The sequence below is a fragment of the Centroberyx affinis genome, unplaced genomic scaffold (genome assembly GCF_046629955.1).
Source record: "Centroberyx affinis isolate AG114_WGS23_722 - 3 ecotype Tasmania unplaced genomic scaffold, CSIRO-AGI_Caff_v1 ptg000428l_1, whole genome shotgun sequence".
Lineage (NCBI taxonomy): Eukaryota > Metazoa > Chordata > Actinopteri > Beryciformes > Berycidae > Centroberyx > Centroberyx affinis.
In genome coordinates this window covers 375,209-400,020 of record NW_027279092.1, presented here as the reverse complement: position 1 = coordinate 400,020, position 24,812 = coordinate 375,209, and the positions used below count along the sequence as shown (strand labels likewise).

The 24,812-nt window shown below is 44.5% G+C and overlaps 1 protein-coding gene across 1 annotated transcript in view; it reads right to left on the bottom strand.

Moving 5' to 3' along the window:
• The window catches only part of rarga (retinoic acid receptor gamma a), a 46,905-nt gene extending 24,149 nt beyond the window's left edge, over positions 1–22,756 (bottom strand). The window contains exons 1-3 of the mRNA XM_071516704.1: positions 22,689–22,756; positions 16,973–17,038; positions 8,415–8,778 (exon numbers count right to left, since the gene is read on the bottom strand). Of these exons, the coding sequence (XP_071372805.1) occupies positions 8,415–8,583 (169 nt within the window). The 5' untranslated portion in view covers positions 8,584–8,778; positions 16,973–17,038; positions 22,689–22,756. The remainder of the gene's footprint in view (positions 1–8,414; positions 8,779–16,972; positions 17,039–22,688) is intronic.
• Positions 22,757–24,812: the final 2,056 nt, after the last annotated feature.

The window sequence follows — 24,812 nt, the reverse complement described above, 5'->3', positions numbered from 1 at the left end:
TAGAGCTTTTCCATAGCTGATGTGAGCATGTGTGCAGTGTGTGGACGTGCTGAAACAGATTGCCGGTGATGATAGAGACACTGAACACCAGTCCAGAGCTCCCTCCCACCACAGCCCGCTTCAGGTTACCCATACACACACACACTCTCACACACACACACACACACACACACACGCTCACACACACACAGATCCAGAATAGGTTTGTTTTCCAAACATTGTAACCAAATGAAACCGCTAACAAGCACAGTCCAAATACATCTTCCTTCTTTTTCATTCATGAACTCAAGAGTACATTCAAATACAACTCAAAGCACTATCTCATGTGAATTCAGGTGTGTTGTTGTGTTCGGCAGAGCAAACAGAGTAGAATCCTAGCGTTCTTTCTCTTGCACATCCATCAACTGGCTCAACCCAGCGCAGGTTGTACACATGTTAAGCTCTGACAAGACATGTAATCTTATCCACTCATCTACCTCACTCTCTCACAATATATCTCTGGGAGATACCTGATGTGTCACTGAGGGGGGACGTGGGGAAAGTGAGGCCTGAGTTATGAGGAAAGCCCTTTTTTTCGGCAGCCATGTTCGCCTCTGTTCACATGCTTGTCCCACCAAAGCCGAACAGAGCTACTTTTCAGAACACTATCACTCTTGGCCATCTTTCAGCAAGGTCTTTTTCACTCTCTGTCTCTTTCTCTCCCTCTATCTGCACTGTCATGACATTTTGCTACCCGTGTTTTGTGGGGGAAAAAAAGAAAGATCTTTAGTTGCTCAGCCAAAAATATGAACCCCCCGTCTCGTTCCCATAGGCCCGCCCTGTGCCTGTGTGCCCTCCCACGCCTCGCGAAGCCCATCCCTCCATTCTCGCCATTGCGTGGTCTTCGTCTTGCACGTGCCCACAAAGGCCCATCTGAAAACAGACCCCTCCCATTTTTAATAGTATCCTCTTTATCTTCATCTGTCATCATGTCAGAGCTGTAGTACACTCTGTGGCCTCTCCCTTAGCACCGACTCAACCTTTTCTGACTTTCCATGAGCACACACACGAGGCATGCATACACAGGCAAGCACACATACAAATACACAAACGCACGCACACACAAAGTTTCAGCAACTTTCCAGCACTTAGGGCAATTGGCTCCAACTGGCAGAGAGGGATAACAAGAGGAAATCCAAGGTGAAGGCTGAAGAGAAAGAGAAAAAGGGCAGAGAGGAGAAAGCAAGGGAACGCAGAGTGCATAAGCCTGCAGGGTTTAGGTGGATATCGTTGGAGGAGTAGATATTCCATTTGCTACCAATTTCACAAAAACTCACTCTTCACTGAGTGCTTAAATTGTCTGGAAAAACAGAGTGGGACTTTCTGACTTTTTTTTTTTCCTCGCTTGTTGAATCATGGCCAGCTCTGGTTAAAAAAAATGCAAAAAAACAAAAAAAGCAGAGCAATGCGAGGGAAATCGATTTTCAAAAAGGAGTGGAGCGCCTTGGAGAGCTGTCATCTTGAGGCTAGCGGTCGCCTAGGGAGATGAAAGAAGGGATGTCAGACGATGCAGAGCTGTTTATTAAAAGGCTGAGGAGGCTCCAGTCTCGATGATAGATAAAGGACGCAGCCAAACAGCACAACACGCACTGCCATCACGCGCACACATGCAAGCTCTCACGCACACAGACACGCATACAAACACACAAAGAGACAAACACACATGTACACCCTAATGGAGTAGATCTAGCATCCCTAATTGATTATACTGTAGGTTATGGTCAAAGTAGCCAGCGCACAGACGTCTCTCTGTGATGATGGCTCTATAACAGCGTTTTTTCTGATACAGTTTTGGTACTCATCCCCTAGAGGTCCCCAATGTCAATGCTACCCACTGCTGATTTAGATCGATATGTCTGGGTCCATAATTTGATGTAGAAAACACCATCTCAGACACAATTCCAGCATCTCAAATAAATGCTGAATTAAGATCATATCTGGCTACTGAGTATGGCCTAGCATACCCATCCATAACTTACTGCGATTGTCATCAAACCAGAATTGATCTGTCATGCCTTGCTGATAAGGGCGCTGACATTCAGAAAAACACTGCTCTTGTTAGGAAAGAAATGCATCATGGGAGGATGATCAGTCAAAATCATTATGCTGGTAGTGAATATTACTTGCCACGGCCTTTTAGGGATGTTATTATAAAACACGTTATTATGAAACCACCGGAGCACTTCACTGTATTGAGACTTTATGTTGGTGTCTCCTTTAATTTGATTATAATCCTTATGTGATGACCATATCTGCAATGAACGCCATTATCTACCATGGCTTGCATGTGATGTCAACAGCCCTCAGAGATTTCTATCAGTCGATTATATCTGTCTCTCATTCCTGATGCTGTCTTGAAGTTCTTTGAAAACCTCATTTGAACCGTCTCATTTCAGGCTCAGACCATTGTTCAATTCTCACTCAGAAAGCATACATTGTCACTCATAACACACTGACCTAAAAAACACTAACAACAGGGAGCATTACATAAATGATGAACTTTTATCTTTGAAGTTTGAATGATTTTTCACATACATCAGTATTTCATTATAGAATAAGAATAACACCTTTTCACTTTATTGACTGTACTAGAGCTGCATCGATTAATCGATTAATCGATTAGTTGTCAACTATGAAATTAATCGCCAACTATTTTGATAATCGATTAATCGGTTTGAGTATTTTTTTAAGAAAAATAACTCAAAATTCTCTGATTCCAGCTTCTTAAATGTGAATATTTTCTGGTTTCTTTACTCCTCTATGACAGTAAACTGAATATCTTTGGGTTGTGGACAAAACAAGACATTTGAGGACGTCATCTGGGGCTTTGGGAAACACTGAAAATAATCGTTAGTTGCAGCCCTAGACTGTACTAAAGTATATGTAACAAGAATTAATCAGAAATGCAGCAATTTACTTCAATATCCTTTAATTTAGTAATTTAGTAATTGTGAAAAATAAAAAGTTGAAACCAAAAAAACAATTTCCTTAAATTCCAGGGCTGCAATAATACAGTAATTACAAAAAAAACCCATCAACAACATGTATAGTTTTGTCTGTTTGGTAACGAGACTAAAAGCTTTCAGCTGTGTTTGGAATGATTATTATTTCATTTTATTGTAAATATTCTGCTAAGATTTTCTATATATGCTAAGATATATATATATATATATATATATATATATATATATATATATATATACATACCATATTGAAATATGGTTACTGCAGAAATGCATGAAATTTGTCATCATTCTGTTTTGAATGTGTTTTTATCAGTTTTGAAAACAGTGTGTTAGCATTTGAAAAATGTGCTGCAAATATATAGTGTTTTGCAGGTGGTGGAGTATGAATGAGAAAAGAGTTCATGGATTTTAGAAAATGTGGTCATTGAATGCATTTTGTGTGAAAGCAATGAAAAATGATTCACAGTTTGGTCCACATAGACTTCTGTTTCGCTGACTGTGTGAAGAGTGACAATGTGACTTCAGTTTTGACCAATGCATGTTAGCAATCGAAAAAAAACTGTAAATCTAGTAGAGATCAGTAAATGCCACTAAGATTGACAGAGGAGAGATGGATTGGCTTCACTCTCATAAACAAACAGATAAGTGAACGCTCAGGTCTCTCCAGGGCCTCTCACCACCTCGCAGAGCTGTTTCACAGCAGAGGCGACATCAGAGCCGGTAAAGAACAACGCAATATTACAAACGTGGAAATGGGAGATTTGACTTCCTGTGCCTGTAGGGAAGTTTGTGCCTACAAGGAAGTGGAGGTTAATGGGGCTGAGCTCATCATTTTCATGCCCATACATAGCTCACTTTCTCTTTCCTTTCCCTCTCTCCCTCCCTCCTCTCACATTTATTCACACATAAGCACATGTGCACTTACACACACACACCCTGACACATCCAAATGTTTGCCGTCAACCACGTACTACCTACCTGCATGGAGGCTGGGCTGAAACCCGGCACTTCAAGTTTTATAAAAATAAATAATTGGGTACAATGTGCTGTTTGTGCTCTGCTGCCCCTCCAGTGGAGAAGGCTTCATTCTGCTAGCTGACGTCCTTCCCTGCTATCCTCTCCTCCATTTAAAGGTTCCCTTTTACATTCCCTCATACCACATTTCCCACCAAAATGGCTCCTTTTCATAACTCCCCGAGCTCCCTAAGCCAACATGACCTCCTTATTGTGTGTGTGTGTGTGTGTGTGTATGTGTGTGTGTGTTTTAAGAATGCAATGGGTGTTTTTAATTATGTCACTCTGCATGAGGATATTTTTTTCTGCTAGAACATTTTGGTCCTTTTCACAGCCTGCCTGACTTAATGGCTTTGTGTGTGTTTGTGTGAGCGTGTACGTGTGCACACGTGTGCCTATGTGTGTGTATGTGTGTGTTTGTGTGTGTGTCTGTGCGCAAGCGTTTGTGTATGTGCAGACGCATCGATGCATGCATATATGCTTTCCAGCCAGCGTGCTAATGAGTGTGCATGTCTGTGTTTGTGTGTCTGTGTATGTCTGTGTGTGTGTGTGTGTGTGTGTGTGTGGTGTGTATATCCATGCCCACCACACTACATAAACACCAAAACTGTTCACCTTGTCTCCATCAGAAGCACCGCAGACTAAGGCTTTTACACAAGTTTGAACAAGCTATTCATTCCATTCTATTAATACAACGCTTTTTATTTCATCACACTCAGATGCACCTCGGACTCTCACAACTTCTCATGAGGTCTCTGTTTCCATCACTAAGTCAGCTAAAAATGACTGTCTGTATGGAAAGTAGGAGCCTAGCGAAGGACTTCAACTTTCGGTCCAGCCGTGTGGGCTGAAGGAAATGACCTACTAGCTTTTCAAAACATCCCTGTGGCTGGCTTTGGGGGCCAGGGCTCCGGCCCTGATTGGTGAAAGCTTAGAGAGGTGTTTCAGGGCTCAGTGGTGATGTTATCACATAGTAAGTGGCCTTAATGGGCTTCCAACTGTTTGTTTGAAGGGCTCCATAATGACAGGGATCAACTGATAACGGCTTCCACTACACGCTGCGCAGAGAGCCGTCAAACTCTCTCATGGATGAACAAACGCCTTTGCGCGTTTACACAGGGATGGAAGGGAAGGGAGCTGGAAGGGATGGGAGAAGTCCTGCAGCACACCCAACTGCTCACACTCGTTCATAGATGACTTGGACCCAGGCGACCTTAAAGTGATGTTGAGCTTTGGTAGTACCTTGGGTTGTGTAACTTCCTGGCCATAATATAACCCCAAAATCGGCGATTCTGTTATCTGTTGCTCCAGTAGAGACGATTGTAGAATTTGCGTTTTTTTCTCTTTCCATTCACAGATTGTATAGCGAAACAGGTCTGAAAATCACACTTCTAGCACATAAACGTGAACAAAGCAGACTCTGACAATATATCTTAAAAAATAGTCATCCTGCTGATTTTTTTTAAGTGAATCACTTGTTATTAAACCTTTCAGTTTGAACAAGTGTAACGGATTCGATTTCGATGGATTTCGATGTTACACTTGTTGGTTTTCAATATTTTGTCAGAATCTGCTTTGTTCATGTTTGTTTATGTGCTACAAGTGTGATTTTCAGACCTATTTCATGTGTGTGTATTGGAAGCCGTTATCAGTTGATCCCAAGGTACTACTAAAGTTCAACATCACTTTAAAGTTACACTTATCCTCCATATATGCATTAAGAATGAGGAAAAGCTACTACCTCTACGTGTGCAAACACAGTCCGCCTGCCCCGCCCTCCTCCCCCCTCCCACTCCCACTCCCACCCACCCATCCTCTCTCGTCTCTTCCCTCCTCTGTGCAAAACAGGTATTTCTGAAGCTCCGGTGCCAGAGCAGAGCGCCGCCGTGGGAGGTGCTCCGACCTGTCGGCACAGCTAGCTCGCCTGCACGCACACCCAACAAAGGTAGGCGTCACCCGGGCTACCTTTCTCACAGCAATTACGCATGGAGCTCTGAAGCTGGGCAAGAATGCGGTGCTGTTTAACACACAGACACACAAACGCACACACACACACTCACACACACACAGAAAAATCTCCCCAGTGCTACTCCCATTATGTGGAAGGTATTTTCTCAGTCTGGCTTACAGACAGCTCTGACAACAATGAGCAGGCCTGTTAAGCCAACTCCTGGAGAAGAAGAAGTAGAAGAAGAAGAAGAAAAACAGGGCCTGGGGAATGTCTGAACCAAGGCCTTTTGTCTTCCCCACTAACATTTAAGAGAGCCGGGAATGAGAATGTTGTCAGTAAAACGACTTGTAACATGCCTTGTCTCAAAAGAATGTCACTCTCCGTCCTTAAAGCTGGGTCGAGGCTAATTGCGACTATGATCCTGACTTAAACTTTGACCCCGGCTTGGTTTAAGCTCCGACACAAGTTATGTACTCCATAACCTTGGTGAACGATACTACTGCCAGTGTGGATGTGTCAATACAAGCAGTCATGTATGACGCTCTAATGCATGTGGTTGCCTGCGTCTGTTGTGCTTTGATACTTGTTTCTGTTTTAACCCATGCCAGGGCGAAAACCAAAAAGAATCCATTTGTCAGTGCAGTGGGATTTCATTTTGTGTCAGGAGTGTGTTTCTAATTTTTAGATGAAAGAGGGGCTGTGAGCGTGTCAGTGTGTGTGTGTGTGTGTGTGTGTGTGTATGAGAGAGAGAGAGAAAGAGAGAGAAAAAGAGAGAGTGTGCTTGTGTGTAAGTGTCTCTAGTGGTGTGTTTGCATGTGTGTGTCTGTGTGTTTTCCTAGCAGGGTGTGTTCTTGGATTCCACCACACTAGGACATTACCCCCGGGTGCTCTCTCTCTCTCTCTCTCTCCCTCCCTCTCTCCCTCTCTCTCTCTCCCTCTCTCTCTCTCCTGCTCTGTCTCTCGCTCTGGTTCTGTGAAAATACCTTGAGGATTAGGTGGGCAGCGGCGGGGGGGAGGTAGTGATTGACGGCTGAAAGGCTGGAGAGGTGCTCAGGCATGCTGTGGGGGAGAGAGAAGGGGGACTGCACACACAGGCGGGGGGGGGGGGGGCTCGCAGCCTCTCCACTCAGCTGTTGCCACCCACACCCATTATAGCCCCACCACCAACCACCCACCCACCCACCCACCCGCCGCCCCTTTAGCACTGCACCCAGATAAGATTTCAAATAACTCCTGCTTACCTTTACCTCGCACCCTGCCCCTAGCCTCGATGAAAGTGCTCCTGTTCTTTCTTTCTTTTTCTCCCTCTCTTTGCTTTCTCTCTCTTTCTCTCACTGTCTCTCGCACGCGCTTACACCCCGGCGCATAACGCAGCAGTGACTTTACACAAGGATACACCCTGACCTAGAATCCTGATGTTGATTAAAAAAACACAAAAAAAATCTCTTACGAGGAACATTATTTCTATCCTGAAGTTTATTCTCCAAGTCTACCACCATCTAAAGTCCAGCGGATAGTGTTTTGAAACAAGCAGGTGTCTCGAACAATGAGCAATATATGTCAGCAGTCTGTGAAACCTGGCCAGTTTTTTCCATGACAGATAAACGCTCCGGATTGCCAACAATCTCCTCTTTGTGTTCAGTGCTCCATACATCATCCCATCCAACCGCTTCAGTATACAACAGTGCCCCCTATGGCCAGGTCTGGAACTACAGGGACCGTGCTGGAGCGCGCTATTAGTGGTTAAGTCTGGTGGTTTGAATCCCGCCTCCAGTTCATCTTTCTGGGCTTCGAACCCAAAATGTCCCAGTAAATCCCCCTATTGCTCCTTTTTTAAACAAGATGTGAAAAGGTGGGTGGTAAGCCCAGTCTGAGGCCCCTTTGAATTGCAATAGTGCTCCTTTTCAAATATTTGTTGCACTTTCAAATATTTGTTGATGCTCACACCACTCATCACCTCACATTCAAGGAATGTTGTTTTGTCTCTAATTGCAGACTTGTGGGTTGCCTGCTTCACAAAAGCTCTGTGAGTGGTCCAGATACACACACACACACACACACACACACCAGTGAAGCCAGCCAGAGTTTGTGGTTGCAACCACACCATCTACAAGCATCTATAAGGAAACCACAGGAGCAAAGTAATCATCGTATTGATGGAACCAGACTTTTTTGGTGGGGGGGTTTCTACCACTCGTCCTATATCACAAACAGACCCTAAAGTTTTCCGTTTCCACAAAATTACACATAATGAAGTGGAATTTAGCTGGGCACATTTTCCTCTTTCCAATGGATTTGTGAATGGCCAAATTGTTTAATGTGACTTGTCCAAATTGAAGGTATGGGCCCATATATACAGTTACAGTTAATGGAAAAAGTTACATGAGAGGGAAGGAAAGTCTCATATATACAGAAAAAAAAACACAGCTATGAAAATTACTTACAGAGAGCAGCCATCTCTTTGGGCAGGTCAGCTCCAAATCTCCCAAACAGGCTGCTGTTGGCCAGCAGGTCGAAGGGGGAGTGGCTTCGCATGGAGTTGAAGGCAAAGGGGTAGACAGCAGGTGGGAAGCCGGTCATGTGACCCACCTGCCGTTCCCTGTTGGTAGCCATGACGACGGAGCACCCAGGGGTCCGCAGCAGGCCACTGGGTTAGGGGGGATCGCTCTCACAACACCTGGAAATCCCCGGAAAACCTGGAATTCGTCTCCGTCCAAAGGCTCTCAGGATGTGGGGACTGGAGGAAGAATGATGGTTTGCTGAAGGAAGGACGGACCCCACTTCAGAACAATCATCCAATTCACCTTTCTGGGGCAGAGAAGACAGAGAAGTATGTTATTGCAAACTAATAAATTCACCACGTAAAGCATGAGACTATATGCTTCTGATAACATTGGCATGTACGTGGTGATACAATCAGCGTTTTTTGTCCAGATCCTTTTCAGATTCCAAAAAACACGATTCACCTCACATCAACTCTGGGGCTTGATCCTTCTGAGTTCTGGGACAGAGAATAGTTTATCCCCAATCATAATGTGAGAAGGATGTGCAAGCCTCATACCAACAGGTATGAGAGAATGGGAAGGAAGAAGGAAGGAAGGAAGGAGGGAATAACAAGGAGCAAAACAGATAAAGATGTGAGAGGAGAAAGAGCGAGCGAGCCGTAAGAGGGAAAGCCAGAAAAACTGGGACTGGGCGAGGGGAAAAGAAAATAAGAAAGAAGTTTGGAAAAAGTTATAACAGGGAAGAGCGGGAGGGAGGGAAAAAGAGAGAGAGAGAGAGAGAGAGAAAGAGAGAGAGCTCTTGTTCCTGCAGTTTTGAAAAGCTTCCAGACTTCTACAGTGATTCCAGGCTATGCCATATGATTTAAATCACCAGAACTCTACTATAAAGAGCTCCTCTGTTCCTGCTGCCAGCCTAGCACAGCAGCCTGCCTCTCTGCCTCTTTCCCCCAGGACCAGAGGCCCAGACACGGGGTCCAGAGCATGAGGGAGGAGGGGGAGGGGGGGGGGTGGGGTAGGGGGTAGGGAAAATGAGATCCACTGATTGCTAACTGCTGCTGTCACTTCCAACTCTCTTCTCTTGAGGTCAGACTCCCATCCCACAGAGTCATTTAGGCCCTAACCTCCTGCGGCCCGCTCATCACTTTGACTCCCCGCCGTAGGTACAGACAAGTCAGGCTCAAGTGTGGACAAGGCTCCAGTTATGCCCCACTGTTGACTGTTAATACAGAAAAAAAAAAAAAAGTTCTATCTCGCTAAAGCCTACCGCCCTCCCATTCAATTTTTTTTCCTCCTTTCGCTTCCCTAGCGTGATTTTATGAGTGGGTGGTGTGATCGGCTTGTTTTTTAAATGTGGTTTTGAAAAAGAGCAGAGCCAAGGAATTTGGAACTGCTGTGGCTTGTGAATCCGGGAGAAAAGACAGGGAAAAATCTTGGTAATGAATTCGGTATAAACAAAGAGAACGAGAGAGGGGGGGAAAAAAGATCTAAGGCTGAACTGGTGAACTGCTGAACTGAGCGAAACACACAGAGGCACAGTGACAGGGTCTGGGCACTGGGGGGCACTAAGGGGGTGGCGTCGTGCCCGGGAAGAGGAGAAAAACCTTTCCGCACACACACACACACACACACACACACACACACACACACATGCACCACACAAAGTCTGAAACTCACACATAACGCACGCTCATGCAATCACACACTCCAAAAACACATGTGTGAGAGCACCCACTTGCACACACACTCACACACACGCACACACACCTCACCCCCCCCCACCCCCCCTTGCCTTTTCCAGGGCTCTGGCTCCCTCCCTGCCTCTCTTTCTGGCTCTTTCTCTTTCAACAGAGCCAGTTAATTACACCCTACTGCTGCAGGCAGCTTCAAACCACCACTAATTTAGAGTTCCATTACAGTAAACTGTTCCACATGTGCATCCAGGGCCCAGGCAGGCTCGGGTGGCCACGTTTCAGGAAGGAGCAGCCGCCGATAGGCACCCACCCCCATCCTGCCAACACAGCCACACTGCCATCTCTCTCTTTCTTTCTTTCGTTCTCTCCCTTTTTCTAAGTCTGTTCCTCATCCAAACTACCTTCCACTGTTTCCTGCCTTTTCCTAACCCACCCCATCTCCCCTCAAATTCTCTATAATCATGTCCTTATACCCAATCTTCTCCTCCGTCCCTGCTTTTCCCTTTTTCTACCCCTCCCATCCGCCCCCCCCCACCCCCCCACCCCCCCCTTCCATCTCTCACTCGTTTTTGCTGCTTATACAACTTGTACCATGACCCTGTGGAGCCGTTCCACTGTGTAGCTAACACACAAGAACATCACTAAAGATTTCACAGTGGGCCTAATGGGAGAAGAGGTACAGACTGGAAAAACAAAACTGCCAGCAACGCACAGGCTCATAATGTGTGTGCGTGTGTGTGTGTGTGTGTGTGTGTGTGTGTGTGTGTGTGTGTGTGTGTGTGTGGCTGTGTGTAGGCTTGTGTGTGTGTGTGTGTGCACGTGTGTTATGAGTATGTACTTGGCCAGCGCTTGCCCCGTTTGGGTATCTGCCTCATGAACTCAGCCCAGGCCCCATAAAGGCAGAGCGCTCTGTCTACGAGTGCTGGGAGAAAAAGAAGGATAAAGAGAAAGAAAAGAGTGTGTGTGTGTGAGCGAGAGAGGGATTATGGCAGAGGGTATGGCTGCAGGCATGTGTCTCCCATATTCCCACAGGAGGTCTGGGGAAGACAGAAACAGCAGCCTATCAATCCGTACATGAGAAGCGTCCAGTGAGCTCCAGACCCCCCAGGATCCAACCTGAGTGCAGCACTCAAACTAGGAGAATATGCCATGCTAAGAAAGAAAGAAAGAAAGAACAAAATAAAAAACAAACAAACAAAAAGAAAAAACAAAGAAAGAAAGAAAGAAAGAAAGAACAAAATAACGAAAGCACAAACAAAAAGAAAGAAAAAAGAAAGAAAGAAAGACCGAAAGAAAGAAACAAAGAAAGAACGAAGAAACAAAGAAACGAGGACGTAAACAGAGACGCGGCCTTTTAAAGGGGAACCCACTGAAAATGGAGCCTTGTAACTTCTCTCTCTCTCCCCAAACACAATAATGAATTAATAAAAGAGTTGGCGCCAGCGTTTTTTAATGAGTCACATCAGCCCGGCAGCTTTTTACAGAGCCATTTGTGTTTTATGTTGGGTCCTGTGGTAGGCCCGCTTCGCCAGCCCGTCTGGGGCTATAAGGGGATAAGGGGAATTTGGAGTGACCTCATCCCCCGTTAGCCAGGGCCAAATGGGCATGGAGGGCCTCCCCACTTCCCCTGAGCCTGGGGGGCACACAGGAGGCAGCAGGCGGACAGGCAGGCGGGCAGGCAGCCGGACAGAGAGGCAGGCAAGAAGCACAACCAGCCAGCTATGGGTGGGTTCAGGTCTGGTGTGGGGACTTTCCATCATTGCCTAAGAAGTAGCAGTTTAAATTTACTTTGGTTGTTTCCGTAAACAGCGGAGCGTCAGACCTCTCGGTAGTCCATCATGTTAAAACAGACTCATTGGTTACATTTGACATGATCCATTGATCTTATCGGGACAACACGTCGTGTAGCAAATGAAATGGAATCAATCTAGTCTGCAATTTGGAGACGGTGGTACAAGATGAGGCAAGCTTAGAGAGAATGGGACTTTCTTGTTTGTCGAGGAGTATGAATTTCAGCAAAAAGGCAGAGAGAGCAGAACGGAGAATGGAAAGACAGAAAGAGAGAGAGACAAAATGAGACAGAGAGAGAGAGAATAGTTCCCACAGATTGAATGTCCGTCAAACAAAGGATATCAAATCCTCTGTGAGCAAAACAACAATTGTGCCTTAACCGTTGTGACGGAGCGAGGCCCCTCAGGCAATAAGAACTGCAGTCAAACATAACAAATAAATCACGGCATCTCAGGAAGCTGCGCACCGCACAACCAAGGAAGGCAGTTTTACTCAGCAGAAGAAACCACAGGTGATTACTCGGCGTCTATGAGCAGAATTCTGGGTGCCATGGCCGCCCCACTCTGTTTACTGTCGTGTGTTTCCTCTTCCACTCAAGGAAAACACAGCGGCACAGCAGCCTTAACTGTGTGCCATGTTGTATTGAGGCGTGTTGTTGTATGTTTATTTGTCCTTGTGGATATTTGCATTAAAGTCAAATTTCTCTGGTTCTGACTCTTGTAAAGCCAACACTCCCACAAGACTACTTTTCCTCCATTTTCTGACATTTTTTTCTGGAGTTTCTAGGTTTTTTGTAGGGTTTCATGAAGATATATGTATTTTTAAGAAATTCTCAGCAAGGTTAAATGAAACTATGTGTCAATCAAATGAGGCAGAGCGGCAAGTCAAAACCTTTACTGGAGGGACGTGAATCTTAAATTCACAGCCTCAAGATAAATGAGCTTTACCATGCATCCTGGCAAGGAAAGCTTGGCAGAATCACCAAGACCTCTCTCTTTTTCCACCCCTGACTTGCCCACTCCTGTTCATTTCTCCGCACAAAACTGTGCATGTCTTCCAGGCACAGTCTTCCAATTGTCAGCATCATAGTGAGTGATTTATGTTCAGCAACTCTGTAAAGGAAATGTGGACTTCAAGCTGAGAGTTATGTTCAAGTTGCGGGTCATGAGTGAAATCATAGTACCACTGCAGCGAAACAATGAATTTATAGGCAGAGTATCCTAACCAAGTCGACAGATTGGCTTTCCCAACCGTCTGATGTGTCATCACTGCTTAATTTGCCCACAAAGAGCCATCGGGGATTGTTTATGGACTCAGAACAGTCACAGATAAATTAAAAATGCTGGTAATGAAAGAGGAGGACGAGAGCGTAATCTGATCCTGTTGTTGGCATCGGCAGTGTTTTGGCTGTGAAAGCAATATCGTCAACACAGTTTATTAGCAGAGGTAAAGCTGACAGCTCCCAGTCTCTCACCAAGCGCTTTGCTAATGGCTCTGAGAGAGACACCTAGTGACAGACGGTCCGATGCCTCGCAACAGCTCCGCATTCCATCAGCTCAAACTTGTTTGACATCTGCCTACTCTTGGCAACATACACACACACACACACACACACACACACACATACTTGCTTACAGCAACAATGCAAACTACTACCTTTGTGAAATGATTTGTCACTTAAAAAGGTATTGTCTTTGACGAGTGTCACTGGGGAGTGCCATTATGCAATCCTTTTGTACCTATGAATCAACATCATTACACAACGTCAGTTCCCCAATCTTGTTTTTTTTTCTCATCTATCGCAGTAATAGTCTCGGGGAACAGGCTGTGTTGACTTGCAGCAGTGGAGAACAGTATGGAAAGAGTGAGAACTCACACAGAGACATAAAACACTTTGTGACATGATGAAGTCATCCTGACAGCTTGCTGTTTCCATGATGTGGTAGAGCTCTTTGGAGAGCTCAACATGGAGACTCCAGTGGGTCCGGACAAAACAAGAAAACACACCACACCAGGAAAAGGCAAAGAAGTACTGGGGGGGGGGGGGGCAAAAAAGGTGAGACAGAAAGACAGATGATGCTGACAAATTTGGAGAAAGAGAGACAGAGACACGAAATACAAAGGAAGAGGAGAGTTCAAAGAGATTTGAAGGGTACATTTGGTGCTACTAATAAGAGTTATTCTGTAATTACTGAGGCAGGAAACCCAGGAGGATTCAAAAGGGCAGCTATGACTGTTTCTCCTCCTCACTTCAGAGTGAAAACAATCCTTTTCTCTGTAAAAAGAGATGTATAATGGATGGGTCTCACCACCGCCGCTTTTAGCCCCAGGAGTCAAAGCAACACTCATAAAGAAGCAGAGGCAAACAGGCCCAAACACACACACACAGAATATGGAAAAGCATACATGCACACAACATACGCACTCACACACACACACTCATACACTCACATGTGCACACGCAAACAAACAGGGACTCACACACACACACTCTTACTCTCACACACACACACACACACACTATACAAAGAAGTTTAAGGCTGTGCCAAAAGATCGTTTAATGAGGGCTTGGAGGCAGGCTGAAAATGTATATCCTCACAATCAGAGCTGCACACCTGCAAAAATAGACATAGGAAATGGTGTGCAGATAGTTTCCTTGTTAATTATAGTGTGGTGGTGGGGAGCCCCCCGATTCCCCTAAAACCACCTGTCCGGCCCCTCCCTACCACTTGGCCTTAATTGCTATAGAAATTCCTGAAAAAGACAGGTATCAACAACTCCCAGATTTATTGCTCAAAGTCATGCCACAAAAAAAGGACTGTAAGTAGATTTTGCCATACAAAACCTTTTAGGCTTTATGGGTCAACTGGTTTTGGAATTATTTTCATAAAAATAACTGATATATACATCATTTGTCACTATCTAAAATGAATAAGCAAGATCACAGAACGTATTATGTGTTTTGAAATTATGTTAAATAATCAATACTCAAATTCACACAAACGGGTACTGATTGTTATTTTTGATGATTTAATGTTTTGATAGTTTTACTGGAAGAATATAATGTGCATATAACATGAACGTGAATATAACGACATAAACAACAACAAGTGAGAATTTATTTCTTGTTTTCTTCTGTTTTGTAAACTCTTTTCAGTCCGAATCAGAAGTGTCTAAATTAAATGCCCAAACAACGACACGTCTTAATTCAAGCGAGAGACTGGAAAACTACCACCTAACCTTTCCACTATTTCATTAAGAAAAGAACGACTATTTGCTGCTTTTGTTCCACAGCAGCTCTTTCAGTGGACATGTTGTACCTTTCACCAGCCTATTGTTATGGATGTGCGTTTACAGAGGGAGGGTGTGCGCTCAGACCGAAGGATTTTAAGGCCTACCTGTTGCTTGATGTGTGAACTATCATTTAGTTATCACAAAAAATATTTAGGACAATGAAAACGGGAATGTTTTTGGTGAGACTGATGCAGTTGGCATTTCAAAACACTCAGCCATTCAGGTAAGAGTGATCATCAGTAATGAAACACGCCCATTTGGAGCCTGTGACTCCCAGCACAACTGATCATTGACTCAAAACTATAACTGCTATTGTCATTGAAGAAAAGCAACATGCTGTGACGCCACTGCACACCACAGACTTTACATTAAGTTAAAGCTGCTCTCATAAAGACCCATGGGTGGTGCTCCGGGGGAGGGAGCGCAGTGATATTACTCTGCCGCAGAGGTGAGCTCCGCTTTCTTCCACTCCAGATGTCACCGACTCAGAGTCTAAATGATAGTAAGACCAGATGACAGCGGATGGCGACACTGATATCATGGGCCTTCAACAGGCATCCCTCGCTCAGCCATGTGGGTGTCTTTAAATTCACTTCAGTCGAAATGTCCCTCTCTTCTAACGCTTATGTCAGGTCCACCAGGGGAAATATGTGGTGGACAGCAGGTGCAAGGCCAAGACAGCGCAGCTGCAGTGGTTTACCTACAGTAAAGGCCGCTCAACTGGCCAGGCTCTGCTTGAGCAACAAACCAAAGCATTGTGGAAAGCAACACCCTCAGGAACAGGAGACAGGGAGAGAGCGACAACATGTTCTACCATCAGGTGCCTGATCAGTATCTGATATCCAAATCATGCAGCACTAATCTGCTGTCTTACGCAGTGCTGTAACAAGTGGAACCTGTTAACCTAGCACTTATGCCAGGACCAATATATAACCTTCACTGACACAACTAGCAATGGAAATAAACTTCAGTGTAAACTAAGCCCAAAGGTGGAGACACACCTCGCTCCAAAGGAATTAGCCTTTGCTGTTTAGATGGTGGAAAACAATGCTTGTCTTCTCCAAGTGTTCATATGTTGGTTTAAAAAAAAAAAAAAAAAAAGAAGCAGGTCAAGGACTGGTGACTCCTCTAGCTAGCACACATTCACACAGATCAAACACATGCAAGCATGTATACACTTACACACACACATATGCTAATAATAAAAAGCTCCACAGGCACTGGGTAACACTTGAAACACTCACTAATAAGCACACATGTGCACACAGGCACATACAGGCACACACATACACACACACACACACACACACACACACAATCACACACACTCACACACAGACAAACAAACACACATGCAGAGAACACACACAGGCTCAAATATGTGCTCGTGTATACTCATTCTCACTCTCACATTCACAAATGAGACACAAACAAACATACTATGACTCTGCATGCAAACAAACATACGTAGCCTATGTAAGGTAGTTTTACTGCTTACACATAAAAATCTGGTTGAATTCATGGAAACTAAGATTCATTTTCTCAATGCATCTCAAGTGCTTTGCACACTGAGCCTCTGTCTTCAATTAAAACTGTCGACAAGTTCCCAAAAAATGCAGTCTGTCTCTCTATCTCTAAGTCTGTTAACAGGGTGAATGTGAAAAAGGAAGAATACTTTAACTGAGGCACACTGACTCTGAAACTTCTTTATAAATTACTTACCGGCTCTGGTGTTGATGTGACAGACGGACAGATGACGTACTTGGCGGCACAGACTGATGAGCGGAGCTAGCCGAGGAAAAGGAGAAAAGATTTGTGTACGTTCATCAGAGTCCTTCTGACAGCAAAGACAGAGTAGCAGTGAGGCTCTCTCTCTCTCTCACTCCCCCTCTTGCACTCTCTCTCCTCCTCCTTCTCTCTCTCTCTCTCTCTCTCTCTCCCTCTCTTAAAATCACTCTTTCACTCCCTCAACACAGGCACACACACTCTCTCTCTCTCACTCACTAAGAAATAATTATACTCTCTGATTCATAAAGCCTTCCTTTGTCACGTGACCCAACACTTCAAATATACAGCACATTTTTTCACAAGCCACAAAATGCCTAGAGGGAAGAAAAAGGCCCAGAGAGCTTAAGTTTCTGTTTTTAATTCTCTCTCCCTTCTTTGTCTCTCGGGTGAATTCTTTTTCTCTCCTTCATTTTCTTGGCTTTTGAGAAGTCACAGTTTGCCTACACACTGTTTGTGCTTGTCCAAATGTAGTGCCATGTAGTGAACTAAACTTACTCATAGATACATTTACATTTAAAAACTAAATGTACATTTCAGAGTATGCTGAACCACACACTTCACCCCCTTCACAATGTACTCATTCAATACAGAGGCTGTTTCAAAAATAGTTTTATACTTCCCAAAATGTCTAGAGAGGTTCAAACAGTCAGTTGGTCCCAGTGCGATGAAATTGTGGAATGATCATAATGGATTTTTGCCTGACCCATCTACTTAGTATAGACATGGATGGTTGCACATATGCATGTACTGTTTGGTTTGTGTGTTCTTTGTTGGGTTTGGTACTTGTGCTTGTGACAAAGATTTCCAAGAATGGGGTTAATAGTACTACTACTATTACAACTACTACTACCACAACTAGCACTAAACATGGGACCCCTATGAAACTAATAAGGGGTGTAGTTGACAAATAAAATAAGACTGAATATCTAAAATTTGCACATATACCTAAATATGAGGGTATATGGATGAGAATCAGAAAGCTACAGCATCTGCCAATATTCTGCAAAACGTGCTGCATTTGGGAATACTGAGGAAAAAAGTCAAGATAATAAAATAAAATCTAAATCTAGGTTTCTAAATCTAGGTTTCTGTTCCTAAATCATTTCAAATCCTAAAATAAAAGCAGCGGTGGCACATGGGCTGCAGGGAAGTCCCCTGTGAGATGGCAGAACTGTGTAGCGGCAGCGGCAGCAGCAGATTTGGGTGTGCCCCTGAACGTGCCCCTCTCTCCCTATGAGATCATATGTTTCAGATCTGTGTTTATGTGTTTGCGGTTCTGGGTGTGTGCCCTGTTTTCTGAATGTGATGTTTCTCAAGTTGTTTTGGTTATGAGGAGCACCCCAAACCTCAGAACTGGGAGGAGAGGACACACCTCAACGGGCACCTAAAGGGACGGGCACTTCTACCTTCTCATAGCTTGCACGTTTCTTTGTCTTATCCTACTCCTTTAAAGAAAAAAAAACGACACATCTCATATACACATGTTGTTGTCCCACTAAATTGAGACAACATCTAGCCTAATTCATGTCTAAATCAAGTAAGCACAGCAAGCATTTTAAAAATAACCAACTTATACATGCACTACTTATTCTGAAACTTCATCTAAAACGATGCCCGTCAGGCATATTGGCCATGCATCGCTTCACATTCTCCTAAATTTCACAGTCTGAAGGGTAATCGTAGCATACCAAAGCAGCATGTGGAACTATTCTTTTGGTATTCTGACGCACCACAAGTCCCTGCTACCTGCACAGTCGCAGCTCTGATTCCTTTTGTGAGTAAATCTCCACAAAACTGGCCTGGGACAGACAGAGATCTTGGCCTCACATACACTGACCCCAATATGTCTCCCTAATAAAGTCAAGCCATCATAATCACAAACCCCACTACTACCCAGTCCAGCTGTCTATATCCCTATGTGCTTCCCATGTATACAGCCACAGTACTCTACTCGCATATTCTTTCATACCTTTTTTGATGTGGATTTGCTAGTACATAATCAGTGTGAATGAATGGATAGGCAGTTCAAGGCGCTGTCGAGTTGGCATCAGGTTCTTTTTTTTTTTTTTTTTTTACAGAAACCTTATATTCAGGAAGCAGAGATCTAAACCATAGTGCAAAAAGCACTTCAGCCGATCCTTATCTCGTTTACATTTGATTTATGTGTTGCTCGTGAGGTTCCCAGGGGCTAAGTCGAAGCACTGAACTGTTTACATAGCAATGCTAAATCAGCAATTGTATAATATGAAACAAGAAGGTAAATACTGGCATGGGACACTGTATACACTGATTCTACATCGGCCTTTAGGGTAATGCAAATTGTGTGAGTGTGAAGTTTGAGTCAAAGAGCGAGGCTAGCAGGCTGACTGAGAGCATGCATGTCAGTGTGTGCAGTCAAATGCATGTGAAGATACCCTTGTGTGTCAATGTGCTGAACATGCTATGCTTCTTATTGAATTATGGCAGTGAGCTTGAAGAGTGGGTGTGTTTTCTGTGTGTGTGTGTGTGTGTGTGTGTGTGTGTGTGTGTGCGCACATGCTCTTGCAGCACACACGTCTGCAAATGCGAATATGTGTGTGTCTGTGTGCGTGGATGAGTGTGTGTGTGTGTGTAGGCAGTAGCAGTGGAAAGGTCAGAGGTTACTAGTGTTTGTGTTTCAGTGTCAGTGAAGTGTGCTCCAGGCAGAGATTTATGATCATTGTGTCTGGGAGGCTGCAGAGTGGGGGATAATGAAGATAGATCAGGGTGCTATCTCTCGGCCCTCTCTCTCTCTGGGCACCACTGGAAACGTGGCCTATGGCCTCCTCCGCTCTCGTATCATTAACTTCAGCCAGTGACATCATAACGTACTGCCCTGACTGGTGACATCAATCCTAACACAGTCTCCTCTGACAAAAAGTCGAATGCGGAGAGGCGATTCCTCATAGGAAGTCACCCAGCAGACACAGGCATTGTTTAGTGTTCAGGTTTGTGGCTTATTTGGGTGTGTTTTTTTTTTTTAAGATATGTAATATTCATGAAAGCATCGTACTCCGCCGTGTGTTTCCACTTTAAAATCAACTTATTTGCATTCAAGAAACTATGGAGGAGTAAGAGCCTGGGGCTCGCTGGCAGAGGAAAAGGAGAAAAGACAGAAAAGCAAAGAGGAAGGGGGGGTGACAGAGAGAAAGAGAGAGAGATGGAGAGAGCAAGAGAGGGAGGGAGTGAGGGAGGTTAGAGGGGTTAAAGAGAGATGGAGAGAGGAGGGGGGGGTGGAGAGGGAAGTGAGCGAGAGAGGGAGGGGCTGGAGGAGAGAGAGCCAGTGGAAGAGGGAATGTGAGAGAAAGGGGCGTAAAAACAGAGAGGGAGGGTAAGAAAATGGGGGAGTTAGATGGAGAGAGGGATGGATTGTGGAAGAAGGAGGTGTGTGGGGGGGGGATGGTTTGGGTATTGGGGTAGTGAGAGAGAGGGGGAGTGAGAAGGATGGAGGGTGTTGGGGGGGGGGGGGGGGGGGGCTAGTGGCTGCGGCGGCAGGTTTTAATCAGCAACAAGATGCCTGTAATGAGATCACTATTTCCCCACATTCAGATTGATGTCATGTGAAGTTTGGTGCCGCACTGAGACACGCAGGGGACGCAAGGCGAGCACACACACACACACACACACACACACACCCTCCCATGTGTCATTTACACGCACAGGCACAAACACAAACATGCACACACACACACACACGCAAACACACACACACACACATGCACATACACACAAATATACACTTGCTTGCACTTTCTTAGTTACAGAGTTAAGCACACATCCTGTGAAATGAAGGAGCTCATTCATCCAGCCTGGCAAACTGTGCTCATTTAGAGTCCAACCGCCTTGAAGTAAAAACATACACAGAGGAATACTACTCAGAGGAAAATGAGTTGCTCACGGCAAAAGGCAAAATGTATGTGTCAGGGACCAAAGGGCATATACCACTATGTACTACTCTAACAACAACAAATGAGCACAAAGCTTGGAACAGTGTGAAAAGAGCCAAAAGCACTATTATTTTACTGCGTGAGAGATTGAGAAAAAGAGAAAGGGAGAGGGGGGGGGGGGGGGGAGAGAGAGAGCAAGAGAGGAAGGGGAGTGTGTGTGTGTGCGTATGTTAGTGCATTTTCGGGGGTGCACTCTGAGGCTGTCCACACAGCTACCAGCGTGTGTGCCAGCACATGAGCGCCCTGCCTAGTCCCCAACATGTGTGTCCAATGAAAGGTGAATGGCTCTCCTGTCTATACTTTCCTCAAAATCAGCCATGATGTCACCATGAACCCGTCCTGAACCCACCTCTGTCAAAAAGCATTACTCCAGCGCTCCCTCTTTCTGCCTCATTTTCTGTTCCACCTCTCCCTCCTTCACGCTCCGCTCCTGCCTGAATTCTTCACTGAACTCCCATTCTTTTTCTTTCCTCCTTTTTCATATTCCCGTATTTTTCGACCTTTCCCCCTCCCATCCATGTCTCTCTCTTTCTCTCTCTCTCTCTTTCTCTCTCTTTCTCTCTCACTGAAGCGCAGACGCACTCTCTTTTTGGCTGGCTCAGTCTAATTGAATCACCAACAGTGCAGCCCTTTGCCAAATGTGCCAGGATGTTCTGATTAACATAGACTTTGTTTAAGCAGTGGTTTCGCAAAAAATTGCTCCGAGTGCAAGAGAGGGGGGGGAGGCTCAGGCAAAATAGGAGGAATGGGGGAGAAAGCAAATGAAAGGGAGGGGGGGGGGCACTGGGGAAGAGAGGGGTGGTGGGGGCAGCGAGAAGGCAGCCAGAGAGCCACATATGGAAGTGATTCTGTAATTACTGCAAATCTGTGAGCTCAAAAGGAAAGGTCTTCTTTTCCATGCCTCCTTCCCTGCACATAAAACTGCCCTTGTGAGAAAGCTGGGCACTAAACAGTACGCAGAGAACATTAAAAAAAGAATGTTTTCATTTGTTTTTCTTTTAGTCAGTAACTTAGTCAGGGCTTTAGGTGAGGTTCTGCTTTTTGCCATTTTCTTTGTGTGTAGAGAGTTGTTGAGGGGGAAATCATTGTTGATCACAATCCCACAAAGTCTACTACTGGAAAATTTTCTGCATTCTTTGCTCATTTGCGTTGCTTTGCTGAGTTTAATCAACCGTCCTGCAAGATAATCTAAACAAACCGGGAAGCTCCGCCTGGTATAAACTTGTTAAATCTCTCATCACCCACAGCTAAACTGGCATCGCCCACATAAAGAACACTTTCAACAAGGTGTGTGTGTGTGTGTGTGTGTGTGAGAGAGAGAGAGAGAGAGAGAGAGTGAGAGAGAGAGAGAGAGAGAGAGAGAGAGAGAGAGAGAGAGAGAGAGAGAGAGAGAGAGAGAGAGAGATTATGGGATGGGTGACAGACAGACAGTGATGATGACTGCCTTTTCAGCCTCAGGCAAGCAGTGTTTTGCAGGTGTGTATGTTGGCAGCGACTTCTGTTCTGCTCAGTCCCCAAACAGTACCAGCAGCCTGTAATTATCTCCTGCCCTGCCATAACGTGTTCTCATGATGTGTGCGTGAGTCTTCCATACACACACGGATTGACGTAGCCTGTCTACTTTTATTCTTCTAGATCTAATTAATCACGGCAGGAGATGATTTATGTAAAATACACAGTCCTACCTTCTTCGCCTAGAGTAGTTTATGCCCCGGCTTCAAAGCAGACACATTCCCGAGAAGTTTGAAAGATAAATACTTGATGACAAGCGCACGCACACTGGAGTTGCTGTGAGGGAAGACAAAACAAAGTCATGGACAGTCTTCAGAGAAATCTTCTATTACAGCGCGGCCGTTTGACATCTTGTAAAGACACGGAAGGCTCGCGCGATTTGCATATCTCGATCTTGGGCTTTGGAGATCATTTCAGTCATTTGTCAAATTACCCCTTCGTGTGTTGCCAATCCGTCACTGCGGGCGCGAGACAGGGGCGTCGATGGGAGCCGCCGCCGTCCGCCGTCCGCGCAAATTTCTGGCGCTGCAGTTCCCTCTAGCGGGGGAAAGGGGAACTGCAGCAGACGAGCCTGCCCGCCGTGAAGGTGAGGCGAGGTGGAAAGAGCCATAACCCGGACTGCCTCGCTACTCTTCGATTATGATAATGTCATCATTGGATTTGATTTAATGACAATAATAACAATTATAATTCTCTCTGTGTAACACTTCTAAAAATGTTTATAAAGTGCTTCACAATCAAGACAAACATAAAACACAGCGGCAAAAATAAAGACATTATATTGTGTGTGTGTGTGTGTGTGTGTCGGGGGGGGGGGGGGGGGGGGTGATATCAATAAATAGCAGTAACGTTAATTTATTGATACAGCATGTTTCTAAGACAATATTTACTAATTACTAATAGGCCTACTATATAAACAAAATCAACACATGAATTAAGGTAGATATATAGATAGATAGATTGATAGATAGATAGATAGATAGATAGATAGATAGATAGATCAAATCAGAATTTCACATTTCACATCTTTCATCAATCAGTCCTATTGACTTTAATGATATGGAAAAGCAATATTTTTGGTTGATTTATAAATGCTTACTATTAGAATTACCTCTCAATGATCAGTTAGCCTACAGGATTCTTTTAGGTAGTTATGCAAGAATCCATCATATTTTGTAACTATTCAATGAGAAATCAAGCTTCATTCACCCACCATTTTAAGACAAGGACTCAAAGGTCCACATAAGGTCGAAATTTACTGTCTTTTCGCTCCTACATGATTGATACTAATATGAAATTGTCATAAAACATTTTTGTGGAGAAACTTTAATTAAATGAAGCCATGTGGCCAAATATGTGGAATATTGCTGGTTTACGCGCCTGAGTCTGGTCAATGAGTCATTTAGTTAATTAATTAATCTGTTAATTAGTAGTTAATAAGTAACCTAACTATCCGGTTTACTTATTTATTTGTGGCTACTATGATGGCCAGACTGCCAACCGATAGATAGACAGATAGATAGATGATAGATAGATATGAGGATATACTTATCTCTATATAAACGTATTTCCCATGCTTATATGTCACTGCTATAAACTGCCACTAAGGGGCGCTTTGCACAAAATAGTAGGTTGGTTGTCTGTAATTGTGAGGTTCTGCATATTTTGAGACAGAGCCCGACTTCAGTGTTGGTTATTTTCATGTCATAGGACTTTAAAAATTGTCTGTTCCACACACAGAACAGATAATTGTTAAATTTGGGATAAGTTGGAAAACTGATATAAAAATTATATTCACCCTCAAATTTGTGTATGTTGACAAAATAGAGTTGAGTTGTGAGGACAAAATAATCAGATCAGATATAACCTAGGCTATATATTTTTCAGCAATAAAATGAATATACTAAGTGGAGTGTTTGCATGTGACGGCGCATTAGGCCCAGCTGTGTGTTTATATTTTCCTTTGGCAGATGGGCTTTAAACCTGGCACTGGCATGATGTTTGGCATTGGTCAGTGTTTACCATCAGTGTGTGCAGCGCTGCTCGCCAGAGAGCAAGCAGTCACGGTGAGCCACGCCTATTGTCCATGTGCTTCATCCTCCCATCTCTCCATCCCTCCTTATCACACGCTCCGTATTTTGCATAAAATGTGTGTCAGTAGGGCAGCGCTCTCCTCGGCACATGCAGAGCGCACATGCAGCGTGGCTTTACTGAACGCATACCACGGTCGAATAAGCGCATCAAACTCCCCTCAGCTCCAGATCCCCGCCAATGAAAACGCACAAAAGGGTAAAGGA